We start from the raw sequence: 18,118 nt of genomic DNA, 5'->3' as shown, positions 1-18,118 counted from the left end.
ATACCTCTACCAAAAGGATTTTTAAATACTTACATTTAAATAATAATTACAGCTAAATCTAAACATTTACATAAAACCCATCCAGCCTCCTAAAAGGGCTTCATTAATGCAAATATTAACAAATGTGTTTTTGTGACTAATCAGTGTTAATTACTAAAATGGCAAGCTCACTGTCAATTTATTTATAAAGCACATCTAAAACAACTAGGGTTGGCCAAAGTGCAGTACACAGAATATATACACAATATGAAAGAATCAAAGAGGAAATAAATAATAACAGTCAATTAAGAAACAGCAAATAAAAGAAAAACCTCTGAATGAAAGGAAGGCCAGTATAGGAAATAAGTGGCATTAGTTAACAAGTTCCATCAAAATCCAAAGTATAAAAATGCAGAAACGTAAAGACTGCTAGGGAAGACTATCATGGTGGTTTACTATTCTTAAAAAACGAGAAAAAAGTTTACTTCTGAGAGATTTTTCTTAAAGCTCCTAAGCTGACATAGCACGACAACGTTACTGTCATGTATTTGTGACATTATTTCCACTTTAAACGATGGACACATCTTATTTACAATAAATAATTTTTAAAAATAATTTTTTTTTCCGGTCTGTCCCCTCGCGGTATTATGTTGTCCCCTCGCGGACGCAGACCTAATTACAGCGGCTCGTCGTTGCTCGTTTCCATAGCAACATTTCTTACCATGCAGGAGCGGCTGGGTCAGTAACAGGTGACCATCTCTGTGCTGAATTTGGCTTCAAACGTTAATCACCATTTAATTTTCTCTAATGGTACACTGTTAAGTATAGAGAAAATAAAATCAGACGAACACCTGCAGAGAAATAATGACAGGAAAAGGCGGTTTGGTGAAACTGGACGCCGGTGTATTAAGCGCTGAACAGCAGGAGAAACTGCGACAGTTCAAGGTAAGTTGGCTAACGTAGCTTAGCATTGGACAGATTTTACAGGGACAAGAAAATTACATTATTTATGCTAATGTTATCACCTGAAGCTTGGCTGTATGTCTGCTATTTGCAAATCTAGTTAGCTAATGAAATGCGTTTTCCTTCGAATCCAGATCAAGACGAGAATTGAAAACGAGAAGTACTTGAGGTCGCATCCTGAAGTGGAGATACTGATAAGCGATTTTCTAAGGTAACGTTAACGTCAGCTAATCTGTTGCTTTTGAAGAACTCAATTTGTCCGGTGTCCACCGGTAGTAGAGACTCATCCCCTATTGACTAATTACTCTCATTATTAGCTAGTGTTCTTTTTGTCATTGTCATTTGTTAATATTAGAAACCAGTAGTGAACCACCAGTAGTTTAACGTTACATGTGATAAAGGGCTTTTTCAAATAAATTGTACACTATATTATTGCAAAATAGCAACACGTCAAGCTTTGAAATGCACCCTGGGTAAAGGAGAACTAACTGGTTACCTTATCTGTTCTATTGTTCTATTGTGTGTTCTGGTTGTTAACTGTTCATTGTGTGTTCGGGAATTAATATAGGGGTTTGGGAGCATGTGTATGTTATGTGTTTTGAGGAGATTGGTTAGTTGGGTCAACAAATTAGGCATGTATCGGCATGTATCGACCAAAAAGTACTTCGGCCTAACAGGAAAGTGCCCGGTCTGCCAGATGGCCAGTCCAGCCCTGGTGGTGACCCCAGTCCTTTTTTTTATTTTTTAGGATGGTAAATGGTTTGAATTAGTCTGTGTATGTTAAACAAACATTATATCCATCCATCCATCATTTAACTCTTATCCTGGTTCTGGGAATGGCCAAACTTCCCTATTCTGGTCTCTTGCATCTCCCAGCTCTTGCAGATTGTCCCATTCATTGGAGCTTCTACACTGTGCCCCTGAAAAACTGCTGAATACTGCCTGCACCAACAAGCACCCAAGGCAATGTAAACAACTGAATGTCTTTGCGTGCACAGTGACTTCTGCTTTACAGGAGCTACTCTGCAGAGCCTCTCAGTGTGATAGCTATTATTATTATCTGTGGAGTTGCTTATAGAAGAACTACAGTGATCATATATTTATTATCATATTACCCATTGTAACGGTGTGTATTCATTGAAATAAATAGTTTTTGGACAATGTAGGTTTACAGCACATATAAATAAGTTAAATCCTTTAACTATTCCCCTCTGAAAATTGGCATATATATATATATATATATATATATATATATTTATAATATCTGAAGAATAACAGCATCAGCTTGCCTCCTTAATACACATACTGTAGTTGCATAATTACTTCTTGCTTTTCCTGTTCTTCTCTCACAGAGATGTACTTCTTCAAAGGCCTGGTGACATTCGTGAGTTTGCTGCAGGTGAGCTATGTACACATACATGTGGTTATGATATTTCTTTGTGTTGGTGTTGCTATTGTTGATAATACTGTAAATTTTAATGTACAAGTCTGGTGATCTAGTGAAAGGACCAAAACCAACAATGAATTGATCCTACAGACAAGTACTGTCTGTTGCGAAAGACTGATGTAGGTAATTTCTCTGTACTTTAGACCTTTGTTGGTGTCCATAAAGTATACCAGTGAGCCATACCGCCCTATCATGTAATGTAAATACTCACTAGCCTCCTAAATATGTATTAATCCACATCTAAAAATAGTTCCAATCTGTTTTTTTTTTTTTTCCCAGTACTAAACTATCTTCAGTAAACCACTGACTGACTTTAGAACATACAAGAGATGGATTGGCACTATATTTTTGACTGAATTTGTAGACATATCAAAAATAAAATAACACTCATAAATGGACCCCATCATGAATAGTTAATACTAAGATAATAACAAATACAGATCCAGATAAATAATACTGTTAACACACACAAGGATAATCTCACCCACTAACCATTGTCAGTGGTCTTTTTTCAGTTCACTTCACCAACCCAAACCTTCATTCAACTATTGACTCCAAAATGGAAGGAAACAGTGACACAGATTGAAACACCCAACAGTCATGGTGATGCAAGATTCTTCTTTCTCTGTCCTGAGCAACATATTTATGGACGTGAAGTTAATAACAATGAAGATACCAATAAGTTTTATGAATAAAGGTTAATGAGAATTCCTGTGGGTATTGTACACTGTTATATAGGCTGTATATAATGATGGACACTGTGTCACCACTTCTTGCCACAATGTGAAGCCAAAATATCACAAATACATCGTCTTGCTTTTGTGATGCATTTTGCAGCAAGACACTGAGCAGCGACCACAGATGGCCATCAGTCAGAGCTGCAATCATCTTAAATGCACCTGTAAAATGTATTAAGAACAAACTAATCAGAAAAATATTTGGGGGAGGGGTATACGCAACCAGCAATAGTTACTTCACTTTGAAGCATGTCATGTCATCCATTTTTAAATGCAGCCTGTGGTTTGTCACATTACCCACACAGATGTGGTGATCTTTGTATGTTGGTGTGTTTTGTAATTATGTGAGAAAAGTATTTGCCACTGCTTCTCATTCCTTTATGAGTTATTGTTAGCCTGTCAATCAGCATTATGTCAAGTTCTTAAGTCCATATTGGTTTTATTACATGGCACTATGAATTAAAACTAATATCTTAATGATAATTCAAATCTGTCTCTCTCTCTTTCTCTCTCTCTCTCTCTCTCTCTCTCTCTCTTTCTATCACTCTCATACACACACAAACATACCATGCGCCTGACTTGACTCAGTTGATAAGACCTAGCCACCTGTGATAGAAAGACAGAGGCTAAAACAAGTGCATCTTTACTTTGACTGCATCCTGTTTTTTTATTGGATTGTTTCAGGAGTCTACCAGATAGGAAACACAGTCTGTAAGTAATAACATACATCAGTTATGTTCTTCATATTCAAAAGTCATTTGTCTTATTTGAACTCTTAAGTAATTGTATTTGAACACTAATACATACAGAACATTTATTTTGTATGTTTCAATGAATTATTTTTGATAAATCGTGGCTACCTGTAATGTCATGTCAATGCATTATACAGCCATTAACTGATAAAATCTTACCTGGTTTTAGAAGAGAGTATAGACGTTGTGACATGTTGATATTCTAGTACTTCTGAATTTACTGTGCAATGTGTGGTAAATGTTGGGCACATTAAAATGAACTGTCTAATGAGTGGAAAACAAATGAAATGAAGGTAAAGTGCTGACATGCAAGTGATTGAGAGGGAAACAAATAAGTGGGAACATATGAAAAATTTGAATATGTTTTAGCAGAAGTGATGGAGTTAGAGTGTTTGAAACAATGTTCCACAGTACATCCTGTACATACCATGTACATCACGTGAACCTGTTTTTCACAGCAGATTATCCTCTAAGATCACAAAGTCTCCCATAGGATAAGTAATAGATGGTAACTAGGGATCAAAAATCCTAAGAGGAGGATGTATGTAAGAAAACAGGCAATGGTTTGCATGGAGACAGGGTCCATAACAACAGGAGACCGAATAACAACATCCGGCTATTTTTTTAATGTCATGGAAAGGAAAAACTCATAAATACAATTTAAAAAGGCACAAGACAAACTCATGTGTACATGTGGTGATAGTAATATATGTTCTGAATGATGTCATGTTCAGCAGACAGGCAGGTCTTTACTCTATGGCTCCAAAGGGAGGAACAGTTTTCTTTCTACTCATTGTGGCCAGTTCAACCATCGGTAAGCAGCAGTTCCAGCACACACAGCATGTCTGCTTATAAGTTGCAAAATGAATGACTTTCTATTTTACATAGTTGCATGAGCATGCACTGTTTACACACTATACAATATATGCATCTGTATTCATAAATATGTTTTATTGCTTTCTACTCAGCCAACCCCTTAGAAATGATGCCTTACTTCAGATGTGTTGCCAAAACACTGGTACGTAATCTCCTAAACACTTATTAGTGTTGATGAAGATTGTTATCTAGTAGTAAGCAAAACAAATATTTTTGGTATATATATATTTTTTTTGTGTCTTTTTCTGTTGCAGCTGACCTCATTAAACTTTTCAGTTGTAATATTTGTAATCATCACACAGACATTGTGAAAACGGGAGTATTTTATGCAGGACAGTGATGTGTATATGAAATCGCCTATCTAATCACTCAATCTAATTTTATTCATCAACAGTAATTGTACTGGAAATCAGATCCTGCTGTTTATACCCAGAAGTAACAAATGGTACAAAACGTTATTAACACTTTATCATGCAACCCACAGTTCAAAGTGTTGTCTGAATGAAATAATAATAAAATACTTACAGCTTCTTGCTCATACTTACATGTAAGTACTGTGGAAGAGAACACAACCATGGAAAACATGGTAGTAATTGGGCTCTAGAGTAGAAACCAGAAATAAATTATACTATAACTTATATCCTAATTATATACTTAATATAGGAATCATTATGTTCAGTATTTTGGAAATACTGGATACCTGCAGTGTATAGTATTGGGAAACCTGAAGTTCGCAAAAACAATGGTATTGTGGTAACAATAATGGTAACATTTTTCTTATCAAAACACACATGAAACACTAAAGCTTCATGTCAACCTGTTTTTACCATACACAGATTTTAACGTTTAAGTGATATGTTTGTCCTTTTTTTATCAGATGATGCAGTGCCAGAATAAGGGTGAGTGAGAAGACTTTCAAGGCACATTTGTTTATGAAACAAGTTTGTTTTTTTGTGTGTACATGTTCGTCCTACATAATGGGGACTAAAACCTGTTTACACAGTGATGTGTGGGTAAGGCAAGGGAAGGCAAGGCAAGTTTATTTATATAGCACAATTCATACACAGAGTAATTCAAAGTGCTTTACAGAAATAAAAGACAAGTTAAAAATACATAAGCAAGAAATAATAATAAAAAGTTAAAAATTAATATTAAAAGAAACTGAGTGCAGATAAATCACTTTGGATAAAACACTGTCAGTTGTCAAATGTTATATGCCACACTAAAAAGAAAGGTTTTTAGCTTGGACTTAAACATTGCCAGAGATGAGGCTTGTCTGACATCATCAGGAAGACTATTCCAGGTTTTAGCTGCATAGAACTGAAACGCTGCTTCTCCCTGTTTAGTCCTGACTCTGGGCACGAGCAGAAGGCCTGTCCCTGATGTTCTCAGAGTTCGAGATGGTTCATATGGCATCACCATGTCAGAGATATCTGGTGCTGAGCCATGAAGAGACTTATACACAAGCAGTGCTGTTTTGAAGTCTATTCTCTGAGAGATAGGAAGCCAGTGCAGAGATCTGAGAACAGGAGTAATGTGGTTGTACTTTCTGGTTCTAGTCAGGACCCGAGCAGCAGCGTTCTGAATGTACTCTAGTTGCCTTACAGCTCGTTTTGAGAGCCCCGTGAAAAGGCCATTACAGTAATCTAACCTGCTAGAGATAAAAGCATGGATGAGTCTTTCCAAGTCTGGTTTAGACATGATCCCTTTGATTCTGGCAATGTGTTTGAGATGGTAAAATGCTGACGATGTTATCGATTTAATGTGGCTGTTAAAATTCAAGTCTGAGTCCATGATTACCCCTAGATTACTAACTTGATTTTTAAATTTTAGAGAAAGAGACTCAATGTGACTGCTGACACTTTCTCTTTGTTTCTGAGGCCCAAAGATGATTATTTCAGTCTTGTCACTGTTTATTTGGAGAGAGTTGTTTTGCATCCACAGAGTGATCTGTTCAATACAGCTGCACAGTGAATCGACTGGTCCATATTCACCAGCTGTGAGTGAAATGTAAATCTGAGTGTCATCTGCATAGTTATGGTAGGACACATTATTGCTGCGTATTAACTGACCTAAAGCAAACATGTAAAGATTGAACAAAAGGGGTCCCAAGATGGACCTTTGGGGGACCCCACGTCGACGCCATTTGGTCTGAGACACAGTTACCAACTTCAATGAAATACTTCCTGTCTTCAAGATAGGATTTAAACCATTTAAGGGCAGTACCAGAGATGCCTATCCAGTCCTCTAACCTTTGTAACAGGATCACATGGTCCACTGTGTCAAAAGCAGCACTTAGATCCAGCAGTACTAAGACAGAGACTCTGCCAGCGTCGGTGTTCAGACGAATGTCATTTGTCATCTTGATGAGGGCAGTTTCAGTGCTGTGATGGGGCCTAAAACCTGACTGAAAATCATCAAAGTCAGTAAGTTGTTGGTAAACAACTTTTTCAATGATTTTGCCTAAAAACGGCAGGTTTGATATGGGCTGGTAGTTGTTCAGTACCATGGCATCAAGACTGCTCTTCTTCAGAAGAGGCTTGATGACAGCAATTTTCAAGGCCCTTGTAAATGTTCCAGACTGTAATGAGTTATTAACTAATTGGACCAGGACCAATTTGTCCAATTAGCCAGGACCCTACCATATAAATCACAGAATTTTAAAAATACAATTTGGTTTAAGATTTGATTAAGGGTTGGGGGTATGCAGGTAGTGGTTAGGGTTAAGATTAGGGTCAGCCACAAGGAATTGAATGTATGTCAATATAATGGATTGAAAACAAGTGTGTATGTGTGTGAATGTGACAGTGTACTTTTGGTTGCATTATGAGTGCCACAGTCACAACTACAATACTCAGGCCAGTTCTGCAGCTTTTGATATAAATGGTTTGCATTTGTTATAGGATACCAGGTTCCTAACATGATGCTGCTGAACACTGTCTTCAATAACAGGCAAGTCTGCATGCATTTCTCTGGTTGGTTGTTCCCGTTCATTTTCTCTCTTTAATTTTTTAGATCATTCCTCATTTTCAACCAGTTATTAGCAAGACAACCCTGAGGAAGGCATTGAGCTCCTTCTGATTATCATGATTGCACTGTGCAGGACATGGAATTGAAAGAATAGTCAACAAAATTTTAGTGAAAAGTAAAACTGAACACAGCTGAATTTGTCTAGATAAACAAAGGCTACCAGGAATCAAGAAAATGTAACGCGGATTTTGAAACCAGCTCTTGTTTCTTCTCTCATTTGTCTTCTAGTGATTTGCCTAAGGAGGACAGAAACGCTCACCCATCCAATACCCTCTTATCCACTTTTCTTGATGTCCTGAATGTAGTCGCTGCAGACACAAAGATAGGCTCACTTAACACAGTCCCCATGGATGACTCCAATAAAATGGTGTGAATATACACACACAGTTATCCACACCCAGTCACACACTACAAGATTTTCTCACATCAACAGCAGTGACTGAAAAGTGAAATCCATTGTGGTTATTTCTTACTCAAGATTCTCTGAAGCATTGAAACTATGATCTTAGTGGTTGATTGTTAGGTTTTTTTTTAAATTTGTATTTGTTTGAATGCCATGCCTTAAAGAAGATTTGTCTTCTTTCTCTTTTTAGCCAAACAAGATGAGGAATTGTACCAATCTGCCAAACATCATCAGGATAATGAGGAACTCCTCTGTCAGTATACTGAGATTATAATAAAAAACATAATCCACTGAATTTATGCGGCAGTCTGGGAGTCTGATCATACATGATAATTCTTATTCCCTTCAGGATTCATCTGCATGTTACATGAAAGCATTTGTGGCCCCTCTATCCTGGACAATTTTGACCACACAGGGTGAAAATAACATAGCCTCAGATGACTATGACATGCTGCTGTGGGCCGCCAGACCTGCACTCCAGGAGATGCCATCATCAAGAGTAGCACTCCCTACCAGAGTAGAGTCCCAACACCTGAAAAAGATGTGAGTGTATTTTTATGCTATTATTTCCTCAGCAACATTTTCTATAAATGTAAAACTATTGTTGGTTTTAGGATGATGTTGCTGCAGGAGATGTATGAATCTCTTCCTGAGAATCAAAGGACTCACGTGGTAAACTGGGCAAAAGAGCAGATCAGTCAGAACTACTTTAACTGTACAACAAGGCCATCATCTGACTCAAACTCAAGTAAGAAACCCATACCCCCTGACAGTTAACATCTATCAGTACATTTCACATTGATCCATTTGACCATGTGGCCTTGTTTAATGTTTCTTTTCTATCAAATACTAGTTTCCCTTACAACAGCATAATTTATTCTGTAGAACATATGGAGCTCTGCAAACCTTCCTTGCAATGGCTGAACTTGGATGCATTGACCATGATGGGGCCTTACTTGTCCCATTTAACATCAGAGGACATTGACTCTTGTCCCAAGGAAAAGGTGAGAAGGTGTACACAGAAGAAAAAGAACTGCTAATTTAAATATAAATAGAAATGTGACTTTAATTTCTGTCTCTTTTTTTTTTGTTTCCCTTCAAATTGTCCTCCAGCTGTGTGAATTTTTTCGATCAGAACAATTCAAATCCACCTTGAGCAGGGCAACTAATATCAACCCCACCCTGGGCAAGAAATTTCTCCAGAGAATTCAAGAGTGCTTCAATGGAAAGAATGAGTTTGCAGAGCATGTGGTCAAGTGTGTATTCATGAATGGATCTGTGTACATTACCTTACCTAAGGTTTTTCACATTTCCAGATTATAAACATGCAGACTTAGTGGTTTCTATTTCCTGTGTAACTTGAATGTGATAGAGAAGTCCCAATATATAAAAGAAAGCATAGTTACATACTCACTGATTATTAAAACAAAGCACAATCATGTGTGTAAATAAGTATACCTCTCATTATAGTTTGTTTAAATTTCAAGGCTGGAGTCACTGAATTGTTACCTTTGAATCTCCTCAGGCTTGGTGCCCTGGCTTGTTACTATTACGATGCACCAGATTTGAATCCTGACCTCAGCAAGAAATTCCTCTCTCAGCTTGATAACTGCAAGCCCAACCCTACAATCACACAGGTATCATTTGCTCATAATGTACCCAAACATTCACACTTCCCCTTCAGCCAGGACAGACCATTCTGAATCACTCTGTTCTCTTTTCACTATCTTCTGACGAAAGCTGAAGAAGCACCTCATCAACTCAGTGATATCAAAGTTCAATGCTACTCAAGCATTACGTGACATAGGCAGTAGTGTTACCCTGTTTTCACCCAAACAACTATCCATGATTCCTGGCACCGACCTCAAGGAGGTTCTCACAAATCTGGGTCCCAATATTAAGTGGACACAGAGCCAACTGCAGACTCTGGTCAAGAATCAGCTGGGAGATAAGATGGTGAGCCTCTGTAGGCCTGTTTATAGCATCTCTCAAACATATCTTCCCTCTCACTCCTAACTTATTTCATTCTGCTTTTCCTTAGTGTAAAGAGATATCTGCTAAGGAGCTGATGGCTCTTCAGTCAGTTGCAGAAGGTTTGCCAAGCTGTGTGCTCAAGTTTGTCAAAGCCCGGGACATTATGAATGACACAGAGGCTCTGAAAAACATCTCTATGCAGATGAGAATGGGGCAGTTGAAGGCCATGCTGCAGGGGGTGAGTAAGGAGAGAGACGCAGGATATATAAGCTAAGTAGATTCCTGGATGTCTCAAAAACCTGTTACAGCTCAACCAGGATAAAACTGAGATTTTAATTACAAAGGTCAAAGAAAATGCATGATCAGTATAAAAACTCAGAGAACATCTGGGTTTTTATCTGGGTGTATCTGACAAAATAATGTGCCTTACCGCTGACAATATTTATACTGTATATAATTTTAGAAAGAATTAAATGTTCCCTGTAGCTTTGTAGGGATGCAGGTCCCTCAGAGCTGGTGCAGAAGCTGGACGGCCCTCTGCTTCACAGCATTTCTCTAACAAACCTGGAAAAAGCTGACATCACCTCTTTGAACCAAGTGGAAAATAAAACCTGGAGTCGGCCACAGGTAACCTCCCTGAATATCTTTGTTTTTACCACCACCCCTGAGCTATTAACATGTTTTAATGTTTTTATATTTAAATTTTCTGGTTTTGATGCAGATTTTTATTAGCATCATGCACTCACTATAGATCACTCTGGATCACAGGACCTTCCATAAATGTATTGGTTCATTGTTGATAAATTTATAGTAATAAGTAAGTAAGTAATAAGCTGTATGTTTCCTACTTTGTAATTTTTATCTTAGGCAGCTTACCTGGCAAAAAGGATGCAGGATCTAAAGCAGCTTCAGTTCAGGTAAGATATATAGCATCGAACAAAACGTTGATCTTCTCAAACATTTTTGATGAAAACCAACCAACTCTTAGATACGGTGTTTCCAATATTGCATGTACATTTCTGCCATTTGTTTTCATGCTTACGTTTAAAATATTATTGCCCGAAACAGGAGACTGCATTCAGTCCTTCAAGGCCTAACCTGTACAATGATTGACAATGTAACGGGCAGTGATACGTTGAATATGGCTCAGGCCATAACAGAGACTCCACAGTGGCTCTCCAAATTTCAGGCAGGATGTGTCGCTCAAAAGCTTTTTGCAACTCTGGAGAAAGAGAGAGCTGACTATTTCAAAACCATCACTGAGGAGGAGCTATATAAGATTCCTACGCTCTTACTTCTTCACCTGCCGTAAGGAAACAGTCTCATTTTTCTTTATATCATTTTATCATGTATTTAGAAGAATTCAGTAGTAATATGTAATGGATCTGTCTCTCACTCTCATTTACACTATCCAAGGCCTTTGAAAGTGAAGGATTTGCCAGACTCTGTGTGTCCTGTCTACCTCTACAAGATGGAAAAGGCCAACCTGAGCTTATTACCTCTTTCCTCCCCATCTCGGCCCGCACTGACCCAGAGGGCCCTGTCCTACCTGACCACTGTAAATATAAGACATACAGACGGTTAACAAATTAAAGGAAAACTCACAATAAAATGTCTAAGTAAGCTGCTGAACTATCATGAGATGCCAGTAGAGCTGTTGTGCTCTGAAGGATGTATGGTCATTAGGTTACTCTATTTATTAAGGCTTTTTCTTTAAATTGTCAACTGTCTGTACCCACCTTTCTGCCCTAGTTAGTATGGCATAATAAACCCAGTTGGCACACACAGCAATAGCTTGAGATATTTACTGTGCATTTCCAGGGGACAGAGTTATCCAAATTGACCTTTGAGAATGTGTCCATGCTTGGACCACTCCTATGTGAGCTGCCACCGTCCCAATTGAAACTCATGGCCCCTAATGTCCTCAACGCCAGCCTCCAGGCCATGGCTTCCTGCAAGCACATTCCTCAGCACCACAGGACAGAACTGCTACAGTTGGTCACCCAGATTTTTGGGTAGGACATACACCCTGGAGACACAGGAGTCACTGTTCGTAATGCCTCAGACTCGTGAGAATTAGTCTGATGTATTTTTTAATTTTTTGCAGGGATCCTGCTTGGTCACCAGAGGCTATGGAAGCAGTGGGCCCTCTCCTTCTCTTGGATGATAATGCCACATCTGCTCTACCAAATAAGGTATGTGTCTGTTTCCCCTGTAAAAATAAAAACAGCTCTTAACATCCTGTTTCTGCTTTTCCATCAATCAATCCAGATTATCAATCTAAAAAGAATGTTTTTTTTATCTTCCTTTTGTTAGCCTTGGATGAAGGACATTCTCTATTCCCTGAAGTCACACATCCCCAGTGTCTCAGACACCCTAAAAAAGAAATTGTTTGATCTCACCATCAGCACATCAAACACAGCACGTAAAAAGAGAGAAGGTGAAGAAAACGCATTTTGTGAATGCTGTTCATTTTTTGGTTGGTTACTTGGTTACTTACTGTATACTGCATAAAAATTGGTAATGCACAGTGACACTGTAAGAGCAACACATTGTAACTTAAAGAAACGTAAATAAAACACAAATTAAAAAAAACAGTGTGACAACAAAAGTACAGAATTTTTAAAATGCTGCACAGTGACACAATTTAATATTGAAACTGCAAAAATGCCAGTGTTAAATCAACACTAAAAGTGTTTGTGTGAACAGTGGACACATATAACACTTTTCAGTGTTAAATTTACACTTTTAAAGTTGATTTAACACTGGCCTTTTGTTGTAAAGGTGAGGATACAGAAAATACAGAATAACTAAATCCAAATAGCACAACTATATAAGATAGCAAACATGAACACTTCCAGGTCAACAGCAGATATTTAGAAAAATACAGAAGCTAAATAATGCAGTGAGAATGTTTAAAAAACTATGTTGCCAACACCTGTGATGGATTGTCATGTTCAGTTTCATAAATTACCACTGCAAGAAGTGTGTCCCTTGGAAACATTTGTATTGTTGTCTGTGCTGTTTGTAGTCTCTATGTACTTGTTTTCTCGCTTTGCAGGTTTTTCTTCTAAAATCTGTGCAGGTGTTGCAAAAACAGTGAATATGTTTTCTTCGATTGTATTTTGTATATTTGCATGTTTTGTTGAAGTGCATTTAAATATGAATATAATGTACATTTCTCTGTTTCACCTGCTATGTGTCTGTCACCTTCTTTTTCTCTCAGCTGACAGTAACAGCGTTAGTGATAAAAGTATCACTGATGTTGACCGCAACACTAACAGTGGCAGCATTAATGCTGAAGCACCTACTTCGATTGTGATTGAAAAACTGGGATCAGACAACATCCACTGGACAGCTGCACAGCTGGATATGATGACAAATGACACCTTCGTCGCTACTGTAGGAACACTAGGGTCCGTACCAGGCTATAACGCAGACCAACTGGCCGTGCTGAGTAAAAAAGCAATTCAGGTACAGTGGAGGCACCCATCCTGGATCTTTTGGATCCAGGGAGTAGAAACCTGTCCTGGCGCAGTGATAGATGGAGAAAGTCATTTTGTTATTTTCAATCTAACATTTCTGGTTAATTTATTTCTTCAGGTTTAGTGGTGGGGTTGACAGGATGGTCACTGCAAATGGGGACTCTATGACAATAACTGGGGTGGGGAAAACAGTTTGCTTTTCATCAGTTATTGATCTGAGGAAGCCTGATTTGTTGTCCATGTGTTTATAGGCCTTTGGCCCAGTGTCAAAGATGACTGAGACTGTAGTGATGCAGATTGGATGTATAACTCAGGGCTTCTCCAACTCAGACCTGGAGACTCTCCCTTTGTCACTTGACACTGTGATCGAAATTTCCAAATGTCACTGGAATGAGTCAAAGGTGAAGTACAGAAACAACTTTAATACTCATCACAATTATACTGTTTATACTCATGATAACAACTAATCAAAATGACCTGTCTCCATAGATAAGGCCAGTGTGGAAGGCTGTTGCTAAATATAACAACCTGACAGCACAACATCTGGGAGCTGCAGAGATAGCAGATCTGGGCCAGATCTTCTGTGGTCTCAACTCCAGCGAGATAGAACAGCTTAACACAACCACTTTAAGGTTTGTACAATATACGGAACTTGTAGTTTTATGTTCACTTAACTTGTCATGCAAACCAATAAAAGAATGAATATATGTGCTAGAAAGACTATGAGAATATAAAGCCAATTCAGTCTTTGTCTCAAACGTCTACAGACTGTATTTTCTGTGTAAGAATTTTTATGCCTTTCCCTCAGTTTCAATCTCTTGGGTCAGCGTTACAACTAAATAATTCTGGATAAATGCTTTTATAGTCAATATAATAATTTTATAGTCACATTTCTTTCAAGATTTTTGTGAGAATCAAATAGTTTAACTATGTTATAAACCGCAGAGTTAGATGTGAAAACAAATAATGTGTGTGTCTTTGTGTCACAGGGAAGCTGTGGGCTCACTGAATGGCATTAAGTGCTCCTTTTATAGTACAAGGCAGTGGAGGAATCTTATTGTGTCCATGTTTGGAAACTGCACCACATGGCGTGAATCACTGTTGTCAGACTTGGGCATGATTATTAGTGAGATAATTTCCTGTGTTTCTGGAATTGTAAAATTATGCTGATGTACTGCAGTTTTATGTTTCATTTATTACTTATTTAATACCCATCAGCTGTTTCTCTCTTCCAGCTGGGTTGGATGCAAGTGATTGGAGTTCTATTGAACCATCTGTCTTACCATTTCTTGATGCACGCTGCATCCCACACATTCCACTAGCCAGCTTTGCTGTAAGCAACTGTCTTAAATTCCTACTTTTGTCTTTCAGTGCAGACTGCAATCTAGTACATTGTATTATTTATACAGCAGTTGGTGGAGTGTTTTTGACATATTGTTTTTAGAGAAAATTTACAACCAGCTCCAGACACTCAGAATAATGTTTAGTGAAATTGCAAGTTGGTGCTGTAGGACTGTTTTACATGCTTACACTGGCAATCAGTTTCACTCAACTTCTTATTTATTTTAAGATAGATGCTCATTTCCACATTTTTATACAAGTGCATTTAAAATCAAATGGGTTGAAATGGTTGTGATGGAGTGTTTATACATTCTTATGTCACTTAAGAACCTAAATACTTTTTCACTAGTCTGACATCTGTTCCACTTACTGTTTTCACTGCAGGCGCTCTCTGTTGCTCAGCTGAATGGTCTTGGTCCTGACAATGCTGCCATGGTAACCGCTCAACAACAAGCTGTGCTGACAAAAGAGCAACAAGCTGCTCTTGACAGGGCTGCATCTGGAACTACTGAAACAGCCCAAAGTGCTTCCCAGTCAGGTAAGAAGGCACATGTACACGGCTCTTATTTCACATACTTTTCAGTGTTTAAATATAACTAGTACTTTTTATTTTTATATATGTGCAAAACAATTTAATCTAATCTTACCAGTCTACAACTGCTGTGGAAACCTGGCTTTGTAAAGGCCATGAAAACTAAAGTTTATTAAAGTTCATAAAAACATACCCTAGTTGTTATGTATTAAAAGCCCTGGAAAGCTGTTAGCCCTCTATGAGACATGTGATCCTATATGATAGTATTTGTGTCTTTCTGTGCGCTACTCACTAGTACAGTTTCGATGTATTTGCACTTTCAGTGTTTCTGTTTTCTACTTCATATTATGACTTCACCACAATGCTGAGGCAAATATACTTTTTACTCCACTACATGCATTTGATAACTTTAGTTTATACTTCATTTTCAGAAACTGACAAGAATAAAGTGATTCATCATAATGCATCAGTAATTTTATTTTTAACTGAAGAAAACTGAATACAGGGATTTTACTTGTAATTTTACTTAAAGAATTAGTTAGTTAGTGTTTATGTTGATCCATAACGCCTGGATGTGCAAAGGCAACTTTTAAGAAATTCATGACATTATATGTGTCAGTGTTCACAGCTATGGTAATAGTTTTTCTCTGCTGCCCACAAACAGCCCAAAAAAATCAGTTAATGTACAGTAGGGGTACCTATCTTTAAACTCAAGCACAACTCAACTCTGCTCTGTCAGACCTGAATGGATTGCACATAGTAAGAAATGACTTGAGAGGTAGATTTTTATGAACCTTAAAGGTTCTCAGAAAATAAATCTCTGTGCTGATTATTTCATGACTGTCTCGTCCAGGAGCTCCATCATTCAGTGTCAAGGGGATCCTGAACTTGATGAAGCCTTTTCCATTTCTACTCATGGGATTCCTGCTGCTGTGAGACCAGAGTCACCACATCCTGCAAAACCTGCAAGACCTTTAGCTTATGTACACACAGCCTCTTTTTCTAATATGTTATCATCATAAAGCACTAGTGATACCACATAATTGTTCAAGGTTCTTAGTTACAATAATGTGTTTCTTTTATATTAATTTATACTAATTATATTAATCTGACATTATTGTATGTCTACAGCACACACAACATAATCGAATGACCTGTTAAGATGTGTAAGCATTTCCAACTTTTAACAAGTTGATTTTTAAATAATTTGCCTATATATATATATATATGTGTGTATATATATATATATATATACACACATATATATATATATATGTTTTTATGAGAAAGTATATTTTAATAAAATGAAGATATGAAGATGAATAGTACTCTATATAGGATATCTTCAAATCTTATTTTTTATTTGATGCTGTACTTACAAATGGGAGGATTTTATTAATATTTTTATAAACATTTAGTAAGAAATTGTCTTGTCAGTGACAAAACAGGCAGAGTTTTAGAATGTGTCATGTTTGTTCCTATGAATTGAAAATAAAACTGTATGATTTTTTTAAGGGAGTTTGGTTGCTACGTGAGAAAGAAGCACATACACAGGTGGTCAGAAATTACTAATAAAGTTATTAAACAACAACAACCTAGATTGACATCTATACCAGAAGCTATTACAGTTTAAAAAAAACGATTGTTCACAGGTATTAAATCTGAAGTCCAAGTCAAGTCTCAAGTGTGTGTGACTTCACTGAAACTTTCCTGTAAGTCAAACACTGACTGCTGAAAGAGTCAACTCAGAATGAAGACGTCAAGATAAAACACATGAATTAATTTTAACCATTTAACCCTTGTGCACTTTGAAAACACTTAACTTTCCGTTATGTTCAGGATGAAAACATCCACTAAAATAAACTGCTGTAAAGATATATCATAACTTTTTTGTATTAATCTGTTAATCAACTTCAGTTCTGATCAAAACTACTAAATGTTTTTTAAAAAATCCAGGATTTTAGTTTCCAGCAGCAGCTTCAGTTCCTCTCACAAGACTGTTTAGATGCCACCTGCTGGTTGATTTTGGGAACAATTCCACAGGTAACGGGTCACACTGTTCAGCTTTCCATTTCAACTGATAAACTATCCAGTGAATATTATTGTGTAACATCAAGACAAGGAAGGTGAATAATGCAGGTCAAGATGGTAAAGAACAGGATGACCAGAATGAAATGTCTTTTCTGCTTAAGTGACCAAAGTTAAAAGCGAACAACAAAAAGTTAGTTTAGTTGATTTTGCCCAAACAAAAAAAAGTGCAGGTACTTGTTACAGGTAAACAAGGAAATTTTATTTCAAAAATATTTTTGTGTAAAGCCAAATTTCACCAGAATTGAACATTTCAGAAATGTTAACAGTTTCACTCATACTATTTTTAAACTACACAATAGACAAACACACACACACAAGAAAAAGCTGTAAGATATGAAAGTGGAACAGCTTCTGTCCAGTTGTCTGAATTATCTGTCTCTGCCAGGCTTGCTGCCCCCCAACAACAGAAACCCAGTCCTGGTAGGTACCTCATCAACACATATGCATGAAACTGTCTGCAATATCCCAACATTAGCAATGCAGCACAATCTTATCCCACTACAGGGGT

At 37.4% G+C, this 18,118-nt stretch overlaps 2 protein-coding genes across 4 annotated transcripts; both read left to right on the top strand.

Moving 5' to 3' along the window:
• The first annotated feature begins 709 nt into the window (after positions 1-709).
• Positions 710-3,039, top strand: riiad1 (regulatory subunit of type II PKA R-subunit domain containing 1). Its single transcript, XM_026316605.1, has 4 exons — positions 710-924; positions 1,077-1,153; positions 2,295-2,341; positions 2,905-3,039. Exons 1-4 carry the CDS (start codon positions 844-846, stop codon positions 2,973-2,975), a joined length of 276 nt encoding a protein of 91 aa, XP_026172390.1. The 5' UTR covers positions 710-843; the 3' UTR covers positions 2,976-3,039.
• Positions 2,918-16,714, top strand: LOC113136395 (uncharacterized). Of its 3 annotated transcripts, XM_026317181.1 has the most exons (29): positions 2,918-2,992; positions 3,811-3,837; positions 4,613-4,692; positions 4,847-4,896; positions 5,632-5,653; positions 7,658-7,706; positions 8,013-8,151; positions 8,378-8,440; positions 8,537-8,730; positions 8,802-8,935; positions 9,073-9,191; positions 9,301-9,443; positions 9,713-9,824; positions 9,928-10,143; positions 10,229-10,399; positions 10,648-10,788; positions 11,029-11,078; positions 11,230-11,469; positions 11,578-11,719; positions 11,983-12,176; positions 12,269-12,356; positions 12,478-12,601; positions 13,388-13,635; positions 13,898-14,047; positions 14,136-14,278; positions 14,636-14,772; positions 14,882-14,979; positions 15,372-15,525; positions 16,373-16,714. In XM_026317181.1, the coding sequence occupies exons 3-29, from the start codon at positions 4,635-4,637 to the stop codon at positions 16,453-16,455; spliced, it is 3,462 nt and encodes a 1,153-aa protein (XP_026172966.1). In that variant the 5' UTR covers positions 2,918-2,992; positions 3,811-3,837; positions 4,613-4,634; the 3' UTR covers positions 16,456-16,714. The 3 variants fall into 3 exon arrangements, with proteins under 3 accessions (XP_026172966.1, XP_026172964.1, XP_026172963.1); XM_026317179.1 differs by lacking the exon at positions 2,918-2,992 and having other exon boundaries at positions 3,712-3,837; XM_026317178.2 differs by lacking the exons at positions 2,918-2,992; positions 3,811-3,837 and having other exon boundaries at positions 4,223-4,692.
• Positions 16,715-18,118: the final 1,404 nt, after the last annotated feature.

Source organism: Mastacembelus armatus, chromosome 16 (genome assembly GCF_900324485.2).
Source record: "Mastacembelus armatus chromosome 16, fMasArm1.2, whole genome shotgun sequence".
Lineage (NCBI taxonomy): Eukaryota > Metazoa > Chordata > Actinopteri > Synbranchiformes > Mastacembelidae > Mastacembelus > Mastacembelus armatus.
Note: the sequence above shows the minus strand (reverse complement) of the source record. Positions and strands in the feature narration are given on the sequence as shown.

Coding starts and splice junctions, on each gene's coding strand:
- riiad1 (XM_026316605.1), top strand. CDS start 844: ATGACAGGAAAAGGCGGTTTGGTGAAACTGGACGCCGGTGTATTAAGC. Junction 925..1,076: donor AGAAACTGCGACAGTTCAAG/GTAAGTTGGCTA, acceptor CTTCGAATCCAG/ATCAAGACGAGAATTGAAAA. Junction 1,154..2,294: donor CTGATAAGCGATTTTCTAAG/GTAACGTTAACG, acceptor CTTCTCTCACAG/AGATGTACTTCTTCAAAGGC.
- LOC113136395 (XM_026317178.2), top strand. CDS start 4,506: ATGTCATGGAAAGGAAAAACTCATAAATACAATTTAAAAAGGCACAAG. Junction 4,897..5,631: donor GATGTGTTGCCAAAACACTG/GTACGTAATCTC, acceptor TTTTTTTATCAG/ATGATGCAGTGCCAGAATAA. Junction 8,731..8,801: donor TCCCAACACCTGAAAAAGAT/GTGAGTGTATTT, acceptor TGTTGGTTTTAG/GATGATGTTGCTGCAGGAGA.